General features: G+C 46.4%; 9 protein-coding genes across 9 annotated transcripts; 3 read left to right on the top strand and 6 right to left on the bottom strand.

Annotated features, from left to right (window-relative positions):
* Window positions 1-2,357: 2,357 nt before the first annotated feature.
* On the bottom strand, window positions 2,358-3,656 carry FOXG_21739 (uncharacterized protein; the record flags this gene model as incomplete). The annotated part of the gene is made up of 3 exons (XM_018402087.1): window positions 2,358-3,190; window positions 3,241-3,381; window positions 3,488-3,656. The coding sequence occupies 3 exons, from the start codon at window positions 3,654-3,656 to the stop codon at window positions 2,358-2,360; spliced, it is 1,143 nt and encodes a 380-aa protein (XP_018254711.1).
* A 468-nt stretch (window positions 3,657-4,124) lies between these two features.
* FOXG_21738 (uncharacterized protein) lies at window positions 4,125-5,019 on the top strand (the record flags this gene model as incomplete). The annotated part of the gene is made up of 2 exons (XM_018402086.1): window positions 4,125-4,148; window positions 4,195-5,019. The coding sequence occupies 2 exons, from the start codon at window positions 4,125-4,127 to the stop codon at window positions 5,017-5,019; spliced, it is 849 nt and encodes a 282-aa protein (XP_018254710.1).
* Window positions 5,020-5,266: 247 nt separating this feature from the next.
* On the top strand, window positions 5,267-9,727 carry FOXG_14469 (uncharacterized protein; the record flags this gene model as incomplete). Its single annotated transcript, XM_018394525.1, has 6 exons — window positions 5,267-6,142; window positions 6,194-6,492; window positions 6,585-6,900; window positions 6,948-7,308; window positions 8,560-8,846; window positions 9,122-9,727. The coding sequence occupies 6 exons, from the start codon at window positions 5,267-5,269 to the stop codon at window positions 9,725-9,727; spliced, it is 2,745 nt and encodes a 914-aa protein (XP_018254709.1).
* Window positions 9,728-9,876: 149 nt separating this feature from the next.
* On the bottom strand, window positions 9,877-12,432 carry FOXG_14468 (uncharacterized protein; the record flags this gene model as incomplete). Its single annotated transcript, XM_018394524.1, has 4 exons — window positions 9,877-10,539; window positions 11,327-11,397; window positions 11,450-12,075; window positions 12,128-12,432. The coding sequence occupies 4 exons, from the start codon at window positions 12,430-12,432 to the stop codon at window positions 9,877-9,879; spliced, it is 1,665 nt and encodes a 554-aa protein (XP_018254708.1).
* A 2,181-nt stretch (window positions 12,433-14,613) lies between these two features.
* FOXG_14467 (uncharacterized protein) lies at window positions 14,614-16,198 on the bottom strand (the record flags this gene model as incomplete). The annotated part of the gene is made up of 7 exons (XM_018394523.1): window positions 14,614-14,835; window positions 14,891-15,230; window positions 15,281-15,370; window positions 15,422-15,434; window positions 15,488-15,515; window positions 15,570-15,720; window positions 15,771-16,198. 7 exons carry the CDS (start codon window positions 16,196-16,198, stop codon window positions 14,614-14,616), a joined length of 1,272 nt encoding a protein of 423 aa, XP_018254707.1.
* Window positions 16,199-17,147: 949 nt separating this feature from the next.
* Window positions 17,148-17,467, bottom strand: FOXG_21737 (uncharacterized protein; the record flags this gene model as incomplete). The annotated part of the gene is made up of 2 exons (XM_018402085.1): window positions 17,148-17,366; window positions 17,414-17,467. 2 exons carry the CDS (start codon window positions 17,465-17,467, stop codon window positions 17,148-17,150), a joined length of 273 nt encoding a protein of 90 aa, XP_018254706.1.
* Window positions 17,468-18,120: 653 nt separating this feature from the next.
* Window positions 18,121-20,021, top strand: FOXG_14466 (uncharacterized protein; the record flags this gene model as incomplete). Its single annotated transcript, XM_018394522.1, has 3 exons — window positions 18,121-18,234; window positions 18,282-18,964; window positions 19,016-20,021. The coding sequence occupies 3 exons, from the start codon at window positions 18,121-18,123 to the stop codon at window positions 20,019-20,021; spliced, it is 1,803 nt and encodes a 600-aa protein (XP_018254705.1).
* Window positions 20,022-20,090: 69 nt separating this feature from the next.
* FOXG_21736 (uncharacterized protein) lies at window positions 20,091-20,644 on the bottom strand (the record flags this gene model as incomplete). The annotated part of the gene is made up of 2 exons (XM_018402084.1): window positions 20,091-20,438; window positions 20,489-20,644. The coding sequence occupies 2 exons, from the start codon at window positions 20,642-20,644 to the stop codon at window positions 20,091-20,093; spliced, it is 504 nt and encodes a 167-aa protein (XP_018254704.1).
* Window positions 20,645-21,161: 517 nt separating this feature from the next.
* FOXG_21735 (uncharacterized protein) lies at window positions 21,162-21,371 on the bottom strand (the record flags this gene model as incomplete). Its single annotated transcript, XM_018402083.1, has 1 exon — window positions 21,162-21,371. The coding sequence occupies one exon, from the start codon at window positions 21,369-21,371 to the stop codon at window positions 21,162-21,164; it is 210 nt and encodes a 69-aa protein (XP_018254703.1).
* Between the last annotated feature and the right edge of the window lie 96 nt (window positions 21,372-21,467).

Genomic DNA, 21,467 nt, shown 5'->3' with positions numbered 1-21,467 from the left:
GCGACTCCACGAAAAAGCCTAATTCGATAACGACGAACCTGAGTCGAGCCCGCAAGCACCTGCGGGACTTTCATGGCATCCGGGTGATAGAGCATGTGGAAAGGTCGGATCTGAAGAAGCAGCAACATGGCACCATTACGGACTTGTTCGGAAGGCAGGAGGAACGTCAAGCCAGTCGAGACCTTACTGAGGAAAAATATTTGGCAAACGCTATTAATATTCCTGCATTCGAGGAAGCACTTGCCAGGCTTCTTGCGGTTCGCAATATCGCCCACACATTCATCGAGTACCCCGAGTTTCATGCTGTTATACTCTCCTGCAACTATATGGCCCGGGACGTCCTCCTACGCAGCCGCAGAGCGGTGCCGAAGCTTCTCAAAAAGACTTTCGCTCAACACAAACATGGGCTCGTCAAGAAGCTTCATAATTCTCTCTCATCTATGGTCCACTTCACCATTGACATGTGGACCTCATCGGAACAGAAGGCGGCATACCAGGCAATCGTGGTCCATTTTGTAGATGCGGAGACGAGAGGAGTCGCTCAAGCGTTATTGTCACTGCGCGAGTTCAAAGGAAGCCACAACGGGAAATTGCAAGCCAAGGCTTTCCTGGAGGTTGTCGAAGAGTACGATCTCAGAGGAAAGGTTGGCTACTTTACGATGGATAACCACGACGCTAACGACACTATGCTTGACGATATCGCAAAAGAGATTGATGGTTTAGATCCGGTTGCCAGGCGACTACGCTGCAGTGGCCACATCATGAACCTCATCGTTCAAGCCTTCCTCTTTCGGAGTAAAGCAAAGAAGATTCAAGAGGATGAGAGAGAGGGGATTGATGAGGCGTATGAGCGGCTGTGCAGGCTATCCGAAAGAGAAGAAGGGGGCATTATTACGAAGGCACAAGCTACCGAGGAATGGCGGGAGTTTAGTGTTCTGGGGAAACTCCACAACTTGTGCATATATTCAAGGAGCTCTACCAGCATTTACAACGACTTCAAGGCCGAGATTGGCAGGGCCTTGCCGAGGGACAATGACACACGTTGGAATTCATGGTTTCGCCTCATTGACGTGGCAATTGAGAATCGGGCAAAGTTCATGGATTGGATTCAAGAAAATCATGCCAAAATCGAGAAAGATGCACTGGACCACAACGACTGGAACGAACTAGGAGATATTCATGCGTTCTTACAAGTATTCCACCAGATCTCGGTGCGCCAAGGCCGGGAGAATACACTCGATGAAGTTCTCTCCCATATGGACTTCCTCCATCATCACTTCACGCGGACTAAAAACCGGGCTTTCAGTGGCCCACGCTTCTACGCGCGCTTTCACGTGGCTTGGCTAAAGTTCGAGAAGTATTACCAGCTTACCGAACAAGCCCCGGTGTACGTGGCCGGTATTCTCCTCCACCCAGCACTCCGAAAGAGCTATCTGAGTGAGCAGTGGAAGAGAAACCCAGCCTGGGTCAGCAATGCCGTGAAGGCTGTAAGGAAGATCTGGTCCACAGACTACAAGAGCTACCAGCTCCCAGATGAACAACAGGAGAAAGAGCAAGAACTCGATGAGTTTGATCGCTGGAGGCAGAAGGTGTACAGCACAGCGAGTGAGGTGAAGGATGAATTCGACCGCTTTATTTATGTAAGTAATTTGAAGCCTTCTAATGGCCTGGTTTTGACGATACTTCGCAGGGTTCACAGGTTGGGATTGGACAACAAACGGCCTTACAGTGGTGGCTTGAACCGACCCAGCGAGAGAATTTCCCCCTCCTCTGCCGTATGGCTATTGACATATTCTGCATTCCCCCCATGTCTACGGAAGCAGAGCGAATCTTCTCAGGCGCAAGACGGCAGGTTAGATGGGATAGAAGTAGCATGTCTGCCAAAATGGTAGAGGCATGTGAGTGCATTAAAAGTTGGATAAGTGTTCCAAAGGGAAAGAGCAGGCCGCTTCTTGCAGGGGTGTTTAGGGAAGCGGAGGATATCGACGCGGCTGTAAGGATACTCCAAGAAGATATAGAGATGAGTAAAGGGGCAGAAAGTGATGGCGAGCCTAGGGAATTGGTAGTGTAGGTAGGCAGACAATGCCAAACATCTTTGGGGTACTTGGAGATAAGGTGTATATCGATGCCGAGCTTGTCAAAAAATTGGACTGCAACTGGATATTGTTTCGTATGAAACTGAAACTATACTGACGCCCGGTTTCATGAAACTGAAACTCCCCCCAGTTTCAGTTTCATAGCGTGGCTATCCAGCACTGTGCGGAGTGATACCACAAGCTAAGGTGGGCCGGTCTCTAGGCCCTACCCAAGTATGTGTGGAGACATCATTCCCATCGCCTTTGTAGTAGCTTAGAGCTTTAGTTGAAATCTCGTGGCCGAGATCCCCTAGTGAAAAGACCCCAAAAATCGATGCTCCGGGGGACTGAATAAAAAAATATGACGTCATCAGTCAAATATTGCTTCTGGAATCTGTTCCATCGCCGCGACGATCGGTAACCGAGTATTATGCCTTCATCGTTATCAGCATCCAACATATCTGTAACTGGGTTGGTTTCTTCCTCAGCGCCTTCAGCATCCGTCATATTTGCATCCGAGCCGTCTTCCTCGTTGGAGGGAGGGTCGCTTTGGTTTATTTCGTCCAGCTTTCCACGAATAGCTTGTACCATAACTTCTGACCAATTTCTTGGCCATTGAAAGATTCGCTGTCCGCAGGTATTCTCACATTGGCCCTTGAAAACCGAAAGCTGCTTCTCAGCTTCTTTCGCGCCCTGCGTTTCCCGAATCTGGATCACGTGTACCTGCGCCTCTTTTAATCCCTGTAAAACATCTCTGTCTACCTGGTAATAGTCCCCAGAAATCCCGGCCACAGCATTTAGCTTCTTGATCTTGTTGTTGGCTTTTCGGATTCCGTCGTTAAATACCGGCAGGCCCTTTTCAAAGTCTGAAAAATATATTTGGATGTGTTTGGAAACCTTTTCGTGGACTTTCTTCACTGCATCAGGAACATCAGGTATGGACACACCATCGTCCCCAGGCTCTGATTCTTCATCATCTTCGGGTTCTGTATCACCTGTTGCGAATGCCCCAGGCCCGAAGACGCCCTTGTGTTCTTTGAAGATTTGAGACCCTGTAGGCGGCTGATATCGTTCCTGGTTCTTATTAAGTAGCTTATCTGCAGCATCATTGACCTCTGTTGCGTGTCTCAGTGATAAATAAAGGATGAGGTTCGGCACCACTCACCTTTGGCACATTTCTGGGCTTCTTTATCCTTATTCTTGTCTGGGTGTATCAAGTACAGAATTCTACGTTTCCGCTGTCTAAGCTCAGGAAGCGTGATCGCCTCGTCTATACCTAACACGTCGTATTCATTACCCCCTGCTGCTAGAACGTTAAGTATACGTTCTATTTCTTCGCGTGCCTCCCTTTTTGGCGCTTCTCTCTTCTGTATACACAAGTCAAATGCATGTTCAACGAAGAACTCAATGACTTTCTTTTTTGCCAATCTCTTGGGCAATGGCGGTTGTGTTTGGTCTCTTTCCTTGTGTTATCTTGCTGAGAACGATGTTGCTGATCGTCGCAATCTGCTTTTCTGAGCTGAGAATGTCACGGTAGGTCTCAACATCTCCCGCAGCTGCATCTTTTAACTCATTTTCCATCCAGGAATTAACAATTTCTTTACGAGCCGCAATAATCGGATTTTGAAGAGAGGCATCCTGTAAAACCATCAATGAACCGCCATAAGGTATTAAGCTCAGTTGAGGGTTCTGGTGATGATTGTCGCTTGCTGAGGCATCTGTGACGGTTGGGGATCGATACCCCCAGGCCCCAATGGTATGAGCTGCCATCTCTACCGCAGTAGATATGAAGAGGTCCGGGATTTAGCACTGACTAGTGACTATATGTATAGCTTCATCACTCGTCGGCATATCTGATTTCGAGGCCTCTTGTCAGGGGTGTCTGCTTTTGACCCACCCTTTTTGTGGTAGGTGAGCAAGGGTATCCGGTTTAATCCTCGAACGGCCTCTTTTCGAAAGCCCTTCTGAGACTATTTAGTATGGATATATAGAAGGAAGTCCGCTGTAAGTACTTAAAATTGATCTTTATAACTTTTTAAGAAAGAAATAATGGGAGAAAAAAAAAAGCCTCCTGTAGGTTACTTTACTGTTTGCTTCTAAACCTACCTAACTAACCTAGGCGCTACCAAACCAATCTCAAGTGGTTGGAAGCTCTACAAACCCTTACGAAGCCTACACATCGTGCATGGCAACTGCATATCACGCGCTCAAAAATCGGTTCAGCCAAATACTGCAGAAAAATGATTCCCTTACGAAGAATCAAAGATCTTTGCGGCGGCAACTCGATCAAGCTCAGCGAGAGAACACTAAGATTCGTAACGAGCGGCAGCGTTTACAAGTGAACTACGATAAACTAGCCAAAGATATAGGAAGGATGTCAATGGAAAAGTCCCAGGTGTATGCGCAACTTGAACATGAAAGGTTCCAAAGAGAGCTTGGAGACCTCGTTCTCGATCAATACAAAGACGAGATTATAGAGCGCAATGAAGTAATTGAACGAGAGGTATTCAAGAATGAGCTGAGCGACTTGCTCTTAGAGCAGTACCGCGGTGAGATTGAAGATCAGAAGAAGGCTCTGAGGGAGAACGAGCTCCGCATTGAATCATGTCATCGTCAAATGTTTGCATTCAGCTCCCAAGTCTCGTATTGGAGGCAAAGGGTCAATTTGGGAGAAAACCAGATCTGCAAGCTGACTTCCGAGCTTGAGCATAGCAAAGGAGAAATGCATAGGCAAAACACATTGATCGCGAAGCTCGAGAAGGAGCGAAGTGAGGCTATGGACGGGTGTACTTTTTTTCAGGCAGAGATCAGAAAGCTCAAAGCTACATACCACGAGCTGGAAATGCGGGTCGATGCATTGGGCGCCACGGATGTCACCGAGGCTGATGAGCCAAGAAAGAGACGTGCCACGAAAAAAAGGCGCAGACGGCATACTAGCCAGTAGCATTGCGTTCTTTTGATAGTTCAGAGGTCTAATTTCATTCTTGCATTCGTCATATAGTACAACTTCAGTGAAAGGTAGTACACATAGGGGATACTGTCTAGATTAAGTGGTAGGGTGCTGGAAGTCGACCCCCGGCTAGCTGTGGGGCTTTGCACTCAAGGGTGTCGAAAACAGCCCCCGTCAGAATCTAGGGAAACTTGATATAGTCCACATTTCATCTCTGTTCCCTGTGAATCGTGAAAGCAAAATGAAACCACCGAGGCCACCAACCCCTGGACTAGCTCTTCCTCACCGGGCAGAGATCAATTCATCTGACTCTCAGACACAAATCATGGACTTTTGGTCCAGGTTACATTCTCGAACACCAAGACTTGTCACGTCGATATTTCCTACAGACCTTCATTTCCTGCTTCTTGCAGACGATGCTTGTTACCCAAAGCCATTCATTATTTCTCAAAGCTATGACATAGCTGCTCGGCAATGCCAGTCACAGGTTGAAACCATAGTGAACCAATGCAACCTAAGCAATACCAAATTCCGCGACACAGACTTTGATATCGAAGGTGACTTTGCAACAAGCCAGCATAATTACCTCTTCGATCTCACGAGATGCATTGAGCAAACTAGCAGATGTGGCAAAGATCCCTTCGTACAGGGATCGCCACGGTCGTCACGCAGATACTCCAGCCAGGGCAATAAAGACGATGACACATCCCTCCCCGGCTCAGTTCATCGCATTCCTTGGATTTTTGACAATCCACAATTTACTGTAAGTGGATTCTCAAGCTCAGATATTCAGCAAGGAAACAGCGGTGACTGTTGGTGGCTTGCTGCGTTAGGCACTATTGCTCATCGGGAGGATATGATGAACAAGATCTGCGTAGCGCAAAATGAAAAGGTAGGAGTCTATGGCTTTGTGTTCCACAGAGATGGAGCCTGGATCTCAACAGTAGTTGATGACAATCTTTACCTGAAAGAGCCAGATTTCGACAATGAGACGTATGATGCTACGGGCAGTAAAGCCAGACATTACCGCAAACAGAAACAGTCCAACTCAGAAGCTCTCTTCTTTGCTAAGTGTATAGATCCAAATGAGACCTGGCTTCCGTTGCTTGAGAAGGCAGTGGGTAACTTCTCTCTTAACTGATACATACTTAGCTAATGCCGAAGATAGTTCGCCAAAGTTCATGGCGATTACCAAGCTCTAGACGGAGGATGGGCTGGCATTGCAATGGAGGATCTTACTGGCGGTGTCGCTACAGTTATCGCGACCAATAGTATCCTTGATAAAGAACGACTCTGGCGTGAGCTCCTCTCTTGCGGTATCGTAGGTGGAGAATTTCTTTTCACATTGTCGAGCGGCCCCGGCTTTAAGCACCGAAATGGAATTGTCTTGAGCCATACCTACTCTATCCTCGAGGCTATCGAGTTGAAGAAGGAGCATGGCGGCATGATTCGCTTGGTTAAGATTAGGTTAGAGCTATCCGGCTGGCTGCTTAGCCTTTTTCAGTCTTTTGCTTAAAGCTCCTCTTCCGAACAAATGCAACTTGCTAACATATGCGAAGGAACCCCTGGGGCCAAAGGTCAGACGCTGGCCATGGCGAGTGGTATGGTCCATGGGCGGATGGTTCTAGGGAATGGAATACCTACACAATGAGTGCACTTCATCACAAGTTTGGTGATAGTGGCATCTTCTGGATGACTTACGAAGATGTTATAGAGAATTTTGATTATATCTATAGGACTCGACTTCTGCATGATGGGTGGACTATGGCACAGAAGTGGATAAGTACTCTTGTGCCATGGCTGCCAGGATTTCTAAAGAGGAAGTTCATTATCGATCTTAAAGATAAGAGCACTATAATTATTATTCTATCTCAGGTATGTTTTAGTCACTTTGTTGATTTATACGACTAAAAACTCGGCAGCTAGATGATCGGTACTTTCCAGGGCTTCATGGGGAGTACGACTTTACCCTTCATTTCCTCCTACGGCCTATTATCTCCAAGATCGATATTTGTCGAGTTTCTCCATGTCACCTTGGCGACGGTCGATCGATTAACTGTGAGCTCTCCCTCGAGCCCGGAACATATGAGGTTATCCCAAAAGTCATCGCTGAAAGGAATGGCCTCGGCCCGGTGGAGGAAACAGTTAAACTGGCTGCAAGTAGGAATCCGCAGAAATTACGCCAAGTTGGGTTGCAGTACGATCTTGGACACGCCAAAGAAGGAGTCATAGACCCCAGTCAGCAACTCGAACAACCTCCTCCCAGCGACCTAAGAGGAAAGAGTGCAAATTTGAGGTCCAACTTTTCTCAAGATAAGAGTCTGGAACATTGGAGTCCGGTCTGTTATTGGCTTGCGGGTCTATGCTAAGCATCCCAACTTTGTTGTTAATGTTATATAGTTAATACTTAAAAAATTCTAATATCAAAGCCATAAATGTTATATATACACTTCTAATATAATCCTGGTTTGTAGACCCAACTTATACCATCTAATTAGCAGCTTTACAGTTAGAAGGAAAAGAGGCGCCCTATGAATTATTACATCCCATTAGCTTGACATATCTCATAGAGATATTATGGGCTTTAAATAATCAAACTAAGGCCAAATCTGTGTTCTAAGAAACCTTTTTTATATAAGATATACACTCTATGGAACTATCACAGTCAGATATTTGCCGGGCCTTCCTGACTCCCTGTACCCACTTCATCGACCCACATTATATAATCGTAGCTAAAGCACTCATGGCGAGAAAACCCAGGCTGTCCGCTGCCTGCCACGTTCAATTAGAAAAGGCTTGGGTAACCATGCCACAAAGTATCCATATCCTTCATGCATGAAGATTTTGGGATACCTATGCTTGGGTGAGGCCTTTTGCATGTTGACCGCCATCTGATGGAAAAGTTATGCCAGAAGCCGTCCATGAGGTAATTGCGTTCCAGGGTTGTGTTTCCCTTTAACGGACCTGGCTTCTCTACATAGAGACAAAACTGGGACGATAAACCCTGGAATGACTGTAGGGGTAGAGGTTGCCCGATAGGTAGGTAGATACAGCCAAAAGGCATATCACTGGATCGCTTTTCTATGTTTGGCGGTCCCATACCAACTGGATTTATTCCAGCAGGATCAACTGCATCAGGTAAAGGAGTGCTTGTAGTAGAAATAACTTTACGGATGCAAAATAGAATAAAGAACCAGCTATAAAACTCCATTTTGCTGAGTTTATCTGATGACTCCTCTTGTATACCCTAGGGAACCGGTGGAGTCTTATACCGACTTACTAATGGTGGATCCGTCGCGCTGGGGTGCTGGAAAAGGTTGCTCAACACACCTAAGGTGCCAGAAGCAGCCCCCTTGCAAAGCCAAAACCGTCTACCCTGGATGCATCGGGGGTCTCGTTTTAATGCCACTTCTCAGAAGGATCCAACAGCACTCAATTCACGTCGTCATTCTGATCTTAAGCGAAGTAAAATCCTCAGAATTCTGTATTCATGAATAAGCCCCCTATAGAAGATCTATTCTAATATCTCTATAGTTTTTAACCTCATGCTGCTACTTGCTTTTAATGTTGCTGTTTTCTTTGCAAAGCTGGCCTTTGCAAAGAAACAGCCTGATAATCCTACGACTAGCCCAACCACACCGGCTCATATACTTGTTGGGTTTCCCAAGCATATCTCTGTCGCCAACAAGGTGCAAGGTTTTCCATTCTCCATTGACAAGGAAGTTACTGGCATACCTTCGTGGATGACTGTTAGCTATCCAAATTTGCTATATGCTGTTGATGAGTCGTCAAATGCCCTTACACTCTTCGAACTCAACCTTGTAAGTGACGAGATAACAGCAAAAAGTTCAAAAGAAGGTAGCTACGGCGTCGTCCACTTACAGTTTAATGCTGATAATACCTGACTTGTCGGTTGTGCGTATGGTAATGGTACCATTGATATCTGGAACACTACAAACGGCAGTCTGGGACTTATCAAACCCATTCCCTCGCCAGGGCAGCCAGGCCCTGATAAAGAACGACAAGCAAGCCCTCACCCCCATCAGGCAAACCTTGATCCAAATGGCCGCTTTTTCGTTATTAACGATCTTGATAGACTCTATGGTGGTTCTTGACCAATGATGATGCTTTTCAGATAGTGAATATCATTCACATCTCGCCCCACGGTTGCGGCCCTCGACATGGCATTTTCTATCCCCAAGGAGCATTCAAAGCGACCCATTATATTCTTGTCTGCGAGATCAGTAACAAGGTCCTTGTCTACACGGTGTCATACCGCGAGAACTACCTTGATTTCACACAGATCCAAAGTACTTCGACATTTGGTCCTAGATTGCCGCCAGCCAATTCATCTAGTGCTGCTGCTGGTGCTATCGTATTAGCGGCAGATAATAGGCACTTGTATGTCTCGAACCGACAAACAGGGAACTCCACGGACTCCGTTTCCCATTTCCAGATTGATCAGTTGAATTCTACCTCCCTTTCACTCAAGTTTGTAGGCTCTGCTTCTACATATGGGGTTTCCCCGCGTATGATGAGCTTCAGCCATGATGATCAATACCTCCTAATCGCCAACCAAGCGGGGGGTTTTGGACCCGTGGCTCTTGAACGGCGGTTGGATGGCACACTCAGGGCGGAAAATCCCATTTCTGTTTTGGGGGCCCCCGATTTTACTCCCCAGTTTGTCCAGCAGATCAATTAAAGTGCATGCAAGAATTAGAGGCAGGACCTATTTGCATAGACTCAGTATAGTACAAGAAAGGAATAGTATATTTTCATAATGAAGAACTTATACTTGAAGCGATAGGGTTATTTCCTCCCTTCTCAGCACCGCTGAGGTATAAACAATCATCAGACAGTCCCATTCCATTTTACAAGGGCTAAATGAATTGGAGTACTTTCCCTTGCCATAACTTCCTCGTGCGACTTCTTGAGGAACACCTCGTAGAGTCTTCTCTCATCAATAGTTTTGCCACTGCTATCAATATAAGGAAACGCCCTTGGCCGCTGGTAGTCTAACCCTAGGAGCTGTGCATAATGCTCGCTTTCATGAACCTCTACCAATTCGGCCTTTTCGTCTGTGGCAGAACTAAACTTGTATACTGCTGTCCCGAGGTTGGCGAAGCAGGATGAGCTTTTTAACTCCCATTCCCCGTTGTTCGACTCCAACTGGGTTCTGTAATGTCCAGTAAGCGTGTTGATCTTGCCGCCATGGGTAACAATGAGGACTTTAACACTTCGCCCTTTGGATTTGGCGATCGTTTGGACCAAGTCGCGAATTTGAATCCGAAGCCTCCTGTCCTGCTCCTCGATCTCGTCAAGGGGCTTGTATGTTTTGAGGGTGGATAATCGCTTCTGCAGGTCATTCCAGCTCTCCCACTGGTCCTCTGGTGTTTCCACAGTCAGATCAACAACTTCTTCACCCAATAAAGTCCCTTCAGCTGAGCCTCCCGCAAGATTAACGGTAAAAGCATATCGCTTGTCGCCTTTCACGTATGTTATTGGAGGGATATCCTGTATTCATTTGGTATTTTCAGCAAGGCCAAAGAGGCATACAATTCGAGCCTGGTTTGTCTGCGCCAATCCCTTTGCGGTCAGAATGGATCTGGTCAACGGGGAACAAAGTATGAGATCCAAAGAATCCAAGAACTCTGGATGTTCATCCACGTAACGCCGCAATTCTCCTTTTCCATGTTGTGTGAGGTTGTCTGGCAGAAAGTCTCCATGTTTAATGACATTTCTAGAATGGACAAATTTGGAAAAGTCTTTATCGCTCAGTGTGAAAATATCGGTTCCATGATGGCTGAGACCGATGTTGGAATTGGCGTGGCTGTGACGAGCTACATAGATTAAGTGGTTGTCCATATCGTTGAAAAAATAGCGCAAGACAAAATAATTCGGGGTAATTAGAGTTGGAACCTCCCACGATGGAAGGGGTCGCTCTCTCAATTTATATATGCGAAAGGTTCTAACAAGCTCCCGTGAGCCTGTTGTTCTTAGTGTTGCGTCAAACCCAAGGTCAGCCAAAGCGTGCCGCCGTGCATTTCTCAGATCAAATTTTCTCACAACCAAAATAGAATAACTACAAAATAGAAGGAAGAATTTGCATTCGGTACAAGGAGGTGACATTGTGAAAACCACTACGTCGTTATTATCTTGAACAGCGCCGGGCTTGCTTCATTTCTATAGCTCTACTTTCTACTGCCATGTCTCTTGCATTGTTTTAACAAGCACTCTAAATTCAAATCCTATTCACATGGCTTCCACGACTACCTATTCTCTTGGGCTGCAGATCTCAAACGTGTCGAGCAAGGGGTGTACCCTCCAAAGACCCAGCGTCGGTCTTTTGAGCTGGAATGATATTGTACATCGCTAGAGCATATCAGCCTCATAGTTATCATTTATTGATGCTCAGGGAACTCACACATTTTGGTCTTTTCATCTCGATAGCATTTTGAGACTCTCCATCCGGAACTTTGGATTATGCGCTGAAATTCCGGCACTGTGTACTTGTAGCATGCAAACCAGAAAAATTCAGTTCTGGGTTGTGCTAAAGGGGTACAATGAAACTTGTGACACTGAGGCAAAGTAGTTGTCTTGCACTCAAGTGACCATCTTGTATCATCAAATTCTTTCCACCCTAAAAGCTCGTTCGCCTTATCCCACCCACCTCTCATGAATTCAGTGAATTCAGGTGTGTGATAAGAACTTTCCAACTCTTTTTCCCTCACTGGCTCATGCTGGCCAAGAATGAGCCGATCGACAACCTGGCTCCAGTCTTGGAGGATTTGGAGCACCTTTTCGGGTTCAAAGTTAGTCAATGTGGAGGAGCATGAGATACCGACTTTCTCCCCTGGCATATCTATCGCCAATCTCCTTGCGTCTTCGAAACTTCCGTGGAGTCCGAAGCAATATATATAATTATATCGCTTGCTTAAGCCCTGGACATGGCTCTCAAGTGAAGCTCTGTTGACGTCGACCGCGAAATAACGACAAACCTTCTCTGCTTTCTCGAGCTCATTAAATATCGGCAGCAACTTTTCAGAATTCCTTCTTTAGTTAGCACTTGTCTATTTGGTAGAAACAAAAGCCAATAGTGTACCCAGAGCCAAGGTCGAATATGGTGAGTTCAACCAATGGGTAAAGTTGTTGAGCAAGCTCGGAGGCCTGTTCTCTCAGGATCTTTCTCTCCCCAAGAGATTGGGGAGATGTGTCGCCCCCTGGCCAAGGTGAGTCGATATAGCAGACCGCTTTGCTGAGATATTTTCCAAGGCGTATAGACTCGTTCAGCTCCTTCTCTATGCATTGTGTCATGTTACCCCCTCCGATATCCTGTACGTGTCCAGGCGATAAATCGCCCAGCCAGGTAACTAGCTCTGTAGCAAGTTGGCGCTGATTCTCAAGCATGGCAGAGTATTCTTCAAAAGGGCTATTGTATCTCCCCTCCATGAGCATAGCACGTGGTGTCAATCATAGAATGACTTACCTACGGTAGAGTACAAGTTCGTTCGGATGATCTACTAAGTGGCAACTGAAGACTAGTGTGTGTTAGGTCGGAAATGAACTTCTACTTATAGCAAAAGGAGACAAAGGATAATACTGTTATGATGAAACGTCATACCAATATCATGCAGGTCGATTGAGCAAGGACAGCAACACAGTATGTCAGAAATAATACTCATTGTAGTCCAGGGTGCATGCGTAGTGAACAACATTCAAGCCTGGACTACCTGTCTAGAATTCTTAACTGCACTCATATAAGCCAATCCTTTCTCAAGTATTTCTCTACACGCATCCATCTCGGGTAGGTCGTCTTTTGGAGTAAGCTTGGAAGGCCATGGCAGTTCCTGGAGGGGTGACTTGTTGGTATTTTGATCTAGCATGAAGACGTCAGCATCCGCATACGTTACAGTGCAGCCCTCAACTAACCCGCTGGTAGATACGTAACCGTAGCGTATTGTTGTACCACATAGGTGATGCTTTGCGGCCTTTTGCAGGAAACTTTGGCTGGGTCTGTGTTGGACGGCATCATGCAATGTAGCAAAACCTCCAAGGTTGGTTTGTCATGTAATTGTTGCTAAATGAGATGACGTGCACGATACTGAGTCCCCTCAAATACTCACGAGCAGAGCCTCTTTCCGACGACAATCACTTGAAATCACCCTGACGCTTTGCTGTCGGTAGATCAATCCATAGTGATATACATGCAGTGGCTTGCATTGTTTATGTAGTACAGATCACACCGCTTAAAAATACAGGCATAATTTGATGAGTTATCACCTGCAGCCACCAGCCCTCCGGTGACTGTGTCCCTCAAACGTATCTCAACCTCCAATTCACCACTCTAACACTGACCCCATCCTTGGCATTCATTCGGCTGTACTATGATATATCCAGAATCCTGGCTTAGGCAGTGAAGTATTTCTTTACATCTCGAAAGAGAATGCTCCTTTGCTCCTCAGGGATACTATCCATAAACTGGTCCCATCTGACACTGAGTTCCATAAACTGCTGCACTTTGTCCCTTCGAAAAATATCTTCCTCTACCTTCTTTTCTTGATCTCCATCGGGCAAGGGATGGGCTGGCCGAGATATAGAATTCGTGAATTCCGTACCAACACAGAGTCCTGCATTTGTTTTCAGATCATGCGGTGTCTGTAGTTGGGAATAATGCTGATTTGGAAAAGTATCAACTTCTCTTCCCATAGAAAAATTCGATGTTGGCGTATTCAAAGGTATAATGCTTCGGGTCTGGTGGTTGTCGTATCGAATATACGGATACGGTGATTTGTATTTGTTCTCAGGGAGGTTGACCCCAACAGCGGGAGTCTGAAAGTTCTGGTTAGACACATTCACCTGAGGGCTATATAGATATGTGCCAGTTCCCGCCATCAGTGAGTAAATTTCTTGCACATTAGCTAGGGGATCTGGGTTCGATGAGGAAGAGAGCTGCTGGTTAGTGGTAGGGAAGCACCAATGATGACTAGTTTTAGGCCATTAACGTTAGGCCAAACTAAATAAGCATTAAGAAAAAACTGACTCAAGTTCTGTGTATCTTTCCCAAGACTGCTATCTCAGCTTTATACTCAATAACGGTTTATAAGTACTTACATAGTGACACACATGGCATTTCAACTTAGAGCTTGGCATCTTACTGTTGACCTAGGACCTAGGGAGGGCGCGAGGATTGTCTGCTCAATGAAACATGTAGCAGAGTGCTCGATGTGATGAGGAGGGTCCTATTTATAGACGTGAGGTCGGTTGCTTGATTCCAGCAGGCTAGAAATTTTAATGTGCATTGTCTCTTCTGTAGCCAAAGGCTCATTTAGACCTTCCAGCAGTACCTTGGTCAGCAGACATCTGACTCAACAATGGAAGGTACCAGGTCTCCGACGTACCTCATCCGCCACGTCAGCGTCACTTTGAAACCACATTGTGCAGGGCAGATACACAATAGGTAATTGAATAACATTACGGGTGTACTGTATCGCTAATAACTTGCAGTGGTTATGAATAGTAAAATGCAATGCTGATGAAAAATAAAAACATATTTTATAATACTTGAGTGATTCAATCAAGGCATTAAGTCTATGGCTTCTTGCAAACGACGGCGACGCGTGTCGTGTAAGGCTTGACTGTTGTCTTCTTCAACTCATCGCGCAAACCTGCAGCGAACATGTGACATCTATCCTCTCTCCAGCCCGAGTTCTTAACGGCTGGACGAAAGATGGACCCTTCGATGTCACAAACACATTCCAACCAAGCTAGCCGTCCTATCTCCCCCTGCTTCTGCCAATGTTCAATCGGTACCTGCAAAAACCCATACTTAGTTGTCGTTAAGGTTCTCTGCACGCTAGAAACTTACATCGTAGGTATATTCCTTGATGTCACTGAAACCAGCAGCTCGTAGCGAACTAAGCAGTATTCCAGATTCGATAACGTCGAACCGCGCCCCTCGCTCTGCACCTGCCTTTCGAAACAGGTCTCCCCATTCCTTCATAAAACTATCCTCCGGAAGCTCCGCCTTTGCTTTGAACTCAATGGTCCGTTCATGGAACTCTGCAACGCCTCCAGGTTTCAAGACATCAAAGATCTCTTTTGCAAATTCGACCCAGTTGTTGATCCTCCCTTTGAGTTCGCGGAGATGTACAAAATCTTGTGAAGACTTTTGAAAGGTTTGAAGATCGAGGCTCTCCACAACTTGACTGCACGAATGTTAGCGTTGATTGGGCGTGAGACATATATGTAGCCTCACAAACACAGATTAGGCGGGACGTAATTAGGCGCTAAGGGCGTCAGATCAATACTCGTAACTTCAACCCCAGGATGCTCGTCTGCAAAATCTCTTGGATTGAGTTAGTTACAATACCATTTGAATCGGATCAAGAGAACATACAGAGCCCAACGACCTAAATGACCATGTTGGCATACTTCTCAGATCACGAAGAGGGTCATACAATACCACTTGCTGTTCCAATATCAAGCACGCGCTTGTAGCTTCTATTAGCTAGGTAACCAGCGAAAGTAGTAGAAGAGAGACTGACCCGATAGGTAGAAGGAATCGATGTTTTGCAAATCTTGAATAATCTTGAATAAATGTCGTGACTGCCATACCGAGTCAACATGGGAAATTTAATGAGGATGCGCACTAACCATAGGTCCCAAACCAAAACCCTCTGGTCATCATGTGGCTGCCTGAATGATCGACTCAGCAAAGGTCGCTCAGGGTAAAACGCCTCCCTTACCATTCATTGATCGGATATTTCCGTTTCCATAGGGTCTCGAGTTTGATGTCTCCGGATTGGATCGTCTCCAAGGAACATATGCTCTCGTCGTCTCCAATACCATCATCTACGAGGCCTTCATCGACGGGATCATTGTCTGTTATACTGCTGTCTCTGGTGCTGTCGGCTGTCGTGGGATTTGTTGCGATATCGCCGTGGATGGTGTTGTCATCTGCAATCGCATCATCGAGTATCCTCTCAGGCTTGTTCTTCTTGGCTCTAATATCGAGAATTCCGCATATATCATTCCGAATTTGTTCGGTCGAATGAAGTGTCCCACGGTCGTAATGGGTGCCCGTGTCTTCGTGTCCCAGCGCGTCTGAATGGGATCGTTTGCGACTGATGCCGTGGGCAACTGACAAGATCGACGGCTGAGCCGGTAGGAGCATCGCGGCGAGGTGAGACAGAAGAATGTCCAGGAAGAGGCCCAAAAAGAAAGTGATCAAGAAAGTCAGTTGTTGGAGAGACGTTCGAAATGGGGTAGTACAGATGATGCCATTGAAAGGTGCATTTATGCTTCTCATGGCCGAGAATTGTAAAAGAAATTAAATTATCAGGTACTCTTAGTCGAACAACAGCGCGACATACCGATCGTCCAGGAAAGCCACGCGGTTCAGACGGGCTGAACACGCTAGTAGCGTCGGCCGCTTGTATTGCAATTAGAGCGGGCAGTCCCGATTCCGGCATCGTGTATGATACTTCTACCTGACCCTGACTAACTGGTCTCAGCAGAACCGTTGGCGAGCCGGCCGGACCATGCAAGGGAGTGCCTCTCGACAGCATCATCGTGGTGAAGAGATCCACAAGGTGGTTCAGCTTGCTAGCTCTGACCTTTCTCAAGATTCTGAAAACTGACTTCTTAGATTCGAGAAGTGGCGGATGGATCGGGAGTGAATCGAGGCGGAGTTCAGGCCACAGCACTGAGACAGCTTCCTTGATGACGAAGGCTGCTGTTGGATGGGGCTCGACCAGCCAGTCAGAAAAGAATCCTTGGGCAAATTTTAGGGCCCTTTCTCTTGCCCTCTGTTTCCTTCTCTCCCGTGGGGTCATTTCTCTCGGCGGCTTTGCCTGTTTCATTCTCAACTTGATGGTCACGGTAGTGGTGGTCAACAGGAAAATGGAAGCATGGTAAAGAGGCATCTGAGGTTTTCAATGTCTTCGATGAGGCTTAAAATTGATGCAATCGTAAACTGCCATGTATACATGGGGTCATGGAATCACACCGACATTCATGTTTCATGGATCTGTTTGCGTCTACATCGAAGCGCTGTACAATCCCCAGCACCGAACCAAGAGGTATGTACATAATAGTTACAATAGAATTACAACACGTCAATCCTATCCGCCTTCAAGCAAGCCCTGCTTCTCCTCATCAAACACTAGTTTAAACCTGGCCAAGCCCCTTAATTTCAAAAACCAGGCTCGGATGGCGACGAAGATGTCGCGCAACACCTTGGGCATTGAACCTTTTCCGGTCACAGGGGACGGAGTCTTGGTGGTTGCCGCCACTTCGACTGTCTGGTAATGTACGAAATGCTGAGCTTTTCCTTGCTCAATCTGGCGGGATTAGTATACAGCGAGAAGTAGTCCAACAATCGACATACAGTGACTCTAATCTCTCTAACAACGTTAATGCTCAACTTGGGCTGTTTTGCCATGGTTCGCAATGCTCTAAATAAGGCGAAAGATTGAATGCACAGCTGACTTGCATATACAGAGAAAACTGGGCATAAGGCAGAGTTTGACTTGTACTGAGAACCAAAGATCCGGGCTGTAGAGAGAAGTATCAACTGTGATAATGAGGTTGCCTAAGTAGGGGTACCTTGTGCAAGGGGAAATGTGAAGAAGGCAACCAGGCGGTGGTGCAGCAGTACAGTTTTCTTCGACTTCATGAGCGTATTTGTATTTTGAGGCCATCCACTCCCTCACGCTATGGATTTAAGTATCGTCCAGGATGGGCTCACCCCCCAGCTTGCCAGGTATTTCTAATCCATGGTAAGCAAGGCTCATTTCCAAGCCGCCTATGTCGAAAACTTAATATACATAAAACACATTTCATTGGACGCCCACTGCTGTCTGCATGCATGACTACACAAATAGATCCTTGTAGAAGATGAGGCGGGACATGAGCAAGGATGAGATATGATCTCGCCTGCAGACGTGGGGTCCTGCCTGCCCCGAAAAAGGAAGTGACCCATAGAAAAGGATCACCGTGATCCCTTTTTATGGGTCACTTCCTTTTTGGGGGCTCCTACAGACTCATGGCATTCAAACCCAATCTGTTCCTTACTCTTTTCCAAACCGCGAAGCCATGGATACTGACAAGCCTCTTCACGATCAGCTCCGTATTCTAGGATTCTTTTTCATTTCTGTTGCTAAAGCCCAATCTCATCAGTTCAATATTGATAATAGATTGGAACGGATTGTAAGTCTCACCTTTCTCTCGCAGCCGCCATTCGCTCATACGACAAGATCTCGGACGCCTGCAAGATCATCGCACAGGACGTTCCCGAAGCTGTCAGGAACAAACTTCATCGACTTGGAACCGAAGTGCAAGCGGAATTCCGCAAAGCACCATATGAACAGCATTCCCGTTTCCCAGATACAACCACAGCAACGATTGTGCAAGATAGTTCTCTCGATAGCCCAAACAAACAGCAAGTCGAGCATGATTCACCCACAAGAGCCCTCCAGCCTTTAAAGCAAACGTCGGCAGCGGTAGCTGAGATTTCATGGAGTCAGTCTTCCAGAAAAGAGAAATCTCGTAAGGAAGCATCTTCGACGGGAACTAAATGTTCCCCTCAAGATGATGAACAACCCTTCCTTATCGCCGATCTGAAGTCTTGGGCCCAATCACCAAAGCCTTTTCTCAGCTCTGGGGCAATTTCCATCGACGATCTCGCCGTGTTCGACTACATCCAGGCCCTCGAGAAATCATCACAAATAACCAAGATTGCTCGGCGATTTGCTTTAGTGCAGCTCTGGGTATCAAAAGAGGTCTGGCGGCCTTTGCCACCCCAAGAGTTTAAGAAACGTCTAGGTTCAGCGTCAGGGGGGAAATTTAATCGATGGCTCAGGGAAGGGAGGACATTATTCTTGCTCAAAGCACACAAGGGTATAGAGGTCTTGTTCTCGAAGCTCAAGTCACAGACTAAGTAAGTAGTGCATCATTCAACTAAAGCACAGAGACTGAATTTTACTCGAAGGCTTACAGCGCTATCAGCTGAGTCGAAAGCCCATCTCCATACGAACGCCGAGCCGAATGTCAACAAGGAATCCTACAATAACATCGAGTTACTCCTACAATCTCAGCACACTGAAGAAGCTAAAAGAATAGCTTCTTGCTTTGATGTAAAGGAATTGGAGCTTCCCAGGAGTTGCGAAGATTGTGTTACAAACTCCAAACTATACAGAGATGCTGCAAGCAGCATTTCAAAGTACCTTAAGGAGCTTCATATTAAGCGACTGTTTGGCGACCAAACACAACTAAGACACAGGCTCGAGGTCCGTGAGAATGAAAGGCCAGCAAAACGATGGCGCCAATGCCATGGACTACCCATGGAATCCCCATCGAGCCTCGGAGTGATCCGGTACCATTTCGATCAAGACCCAATGCACAATGACAGTGGAGGATTGCCGTACGCCACGGAAAGCACCACCGATGCCGGAAGTGACGGTGGCCACGAAGCCCAAGGCGCATCTACTGATGTGAATATTCCTGTGTCGGGCTCACCTGAGGACGCAGGCTCCCAATTGGGGGCTTTAGTCATGCCTGGGAGCGATTCCTCACTCATTGCTACGCCTCCTTTGGAGGCTACCGTGGGTAGGTATGAAACACAACCATCAACAGAGACAACAACTCCAGTCAGAAACATCGAAGCTGATATGGGGCCTGCCCAACTTTATTCCCCACCTGCTCGTCGGAGCACACATCAGTTGAACGAAGGTTATCTCAACCGTCCATGCGCTGATATAGTGGAGAATCTTGGTGACTGTCGTGGCAACATTACACAGCTCTCTGGCGTATCTTTCGGAATACATGAGACCCTGGGTCAAGCATTGAGTACCCAGCCAATCCTTGAATCAAGCCTTCCCAACTGGCTTCATATCGATGCGAGTTCATTCAATTTCGATACAGCCATGTTCGAACCACTCGGAGCACTCGAAACAATGGAATTCAACGACCACCAGGGCGAGTTAAATGTACAATAGTAATTAAGAAATATTCTTAGGCAATTTCCACCTTCAATTTCGTCGCCAGATCGTCTCGGCTCGGTTCCGCTATTCATCCTTGCTCTCTTGGCCCTCAGCAGGCTCCCAATCATATTGGACCATGTCAAAGCCTACTGGCCCTTCTTCTACAACAATTCGACTATTTCCCGGGATTTGAATATGGTTCCCAATATCCCAAGGTAGGGGTTGCCTAAACTCGGCTTTGTCCTTGTCGGGTTGGTACAGGACTTTAGGAACCCTTTGCGTATCCGCAGTTTGTGTCGCTAGTGGTATAAAGACGGTGATGGTACGCTCAGGTGACGCAATCGTGCCTTTGTCAAGTTCACGAGGTCCGTAATTTCGGGCTTTACTGATAATTTTGCCTTTATGCAGCGCTTGGCGTCGAATATTGTGCGCCTAAATAGAGTACTTAGTAGAGCAGTTCAATTCCAATGATTCATCCTTACATGTTCATTCTCGAATTTACAGAGAATTTTGGTATCTGTTATGGTGGCTTTGTATTCACGCAGCGGACCACGCTCGCTCTGTACCTCTTTTTCCCGTTGCTGTTGACATAGGTTTTGCATCGATTCCGTAGCAGGAAGGAATATAGGATTGCTCATTTCTGCTTTGGCGTGTTGGATAATAGTTCTGATGTATAATGATCTTGAAGAGTCGCGATGTTGCGCTTTATGTACGACTACTACCAAAAGTGGCTGTGAATCATTCATTGACTGCTGGTCTAAGGTGTTGTGATAAGCGGTGGGGAAGAGATGTTTCTTTTTGCTAAAGGACTGCCTGATTCGCCCACAGGGTTGGTCAAGTGGATGTTTTCTGGTCACGAGACGTCTCACAACCCGGTAATTGCATAATGCGGCCAGAAAGATTGTTTTGACAAAGTCAAGTAAATAAATAAATCATGACTAGACAAAACAGTGCGTCAATAGCAACTCAGAAATATGACTCTTTTGAATTGAACCGTTGCTTCAACGACCCAAATTATATTATCTTCTTGAAAGCTAACTTGGGCCCTTGTAATAAGAAACTCATTGCCTAAATTCCAACCTCCAGCCTGACCCAGAAGCATCCGTGCAAAATTACTGCTGTTGGCTATAAACTATTGTTCGTAAACAAGTATACTTATGACTGGTCTTCCTTCTGGTTGTGTGTGACGTCAATAGGGGTAAAATCGTTGGTATTGAAGTTGCCATCCGAGGTTTCAGTTGAGCTGGTGTTGTCACCGTTGACCGGATCGGCAGGTACGGGTTGGTCATTGCGAGGAGTGCTGTCAGATTGTCTCGAGCCGCTCGAGTGCGTAGGGCTATTGCCCCCCTCCTTGTTACTAGACATTGTAGTAAGGATGACTTTGGCCATGGATGAAGATTCTATTCAATTAAACCCGTTAGAACATCAAAGGAAATCCAAGTTGTGCATGGCATTTAAGAC

The sequence above is a fragment of the Fusarium oxysporum genome, chromosome 15 (assembly GCF_000149955.1).
Source record: "Fusarium oxysporum f. sp. lycopersici 4287 chromosome 15, whole genome shotgun sequence".
NCBI classification, from domain to species: Eukaryota; Fungi; Ascomycota; class Sordariomycetes; order Hypocreales; family Nectriaceae; genus Fusarium; species Fusarium oxysporum.
This window is presented reverse-complemented; position numbering and strand designations above follow the sequence as displayed.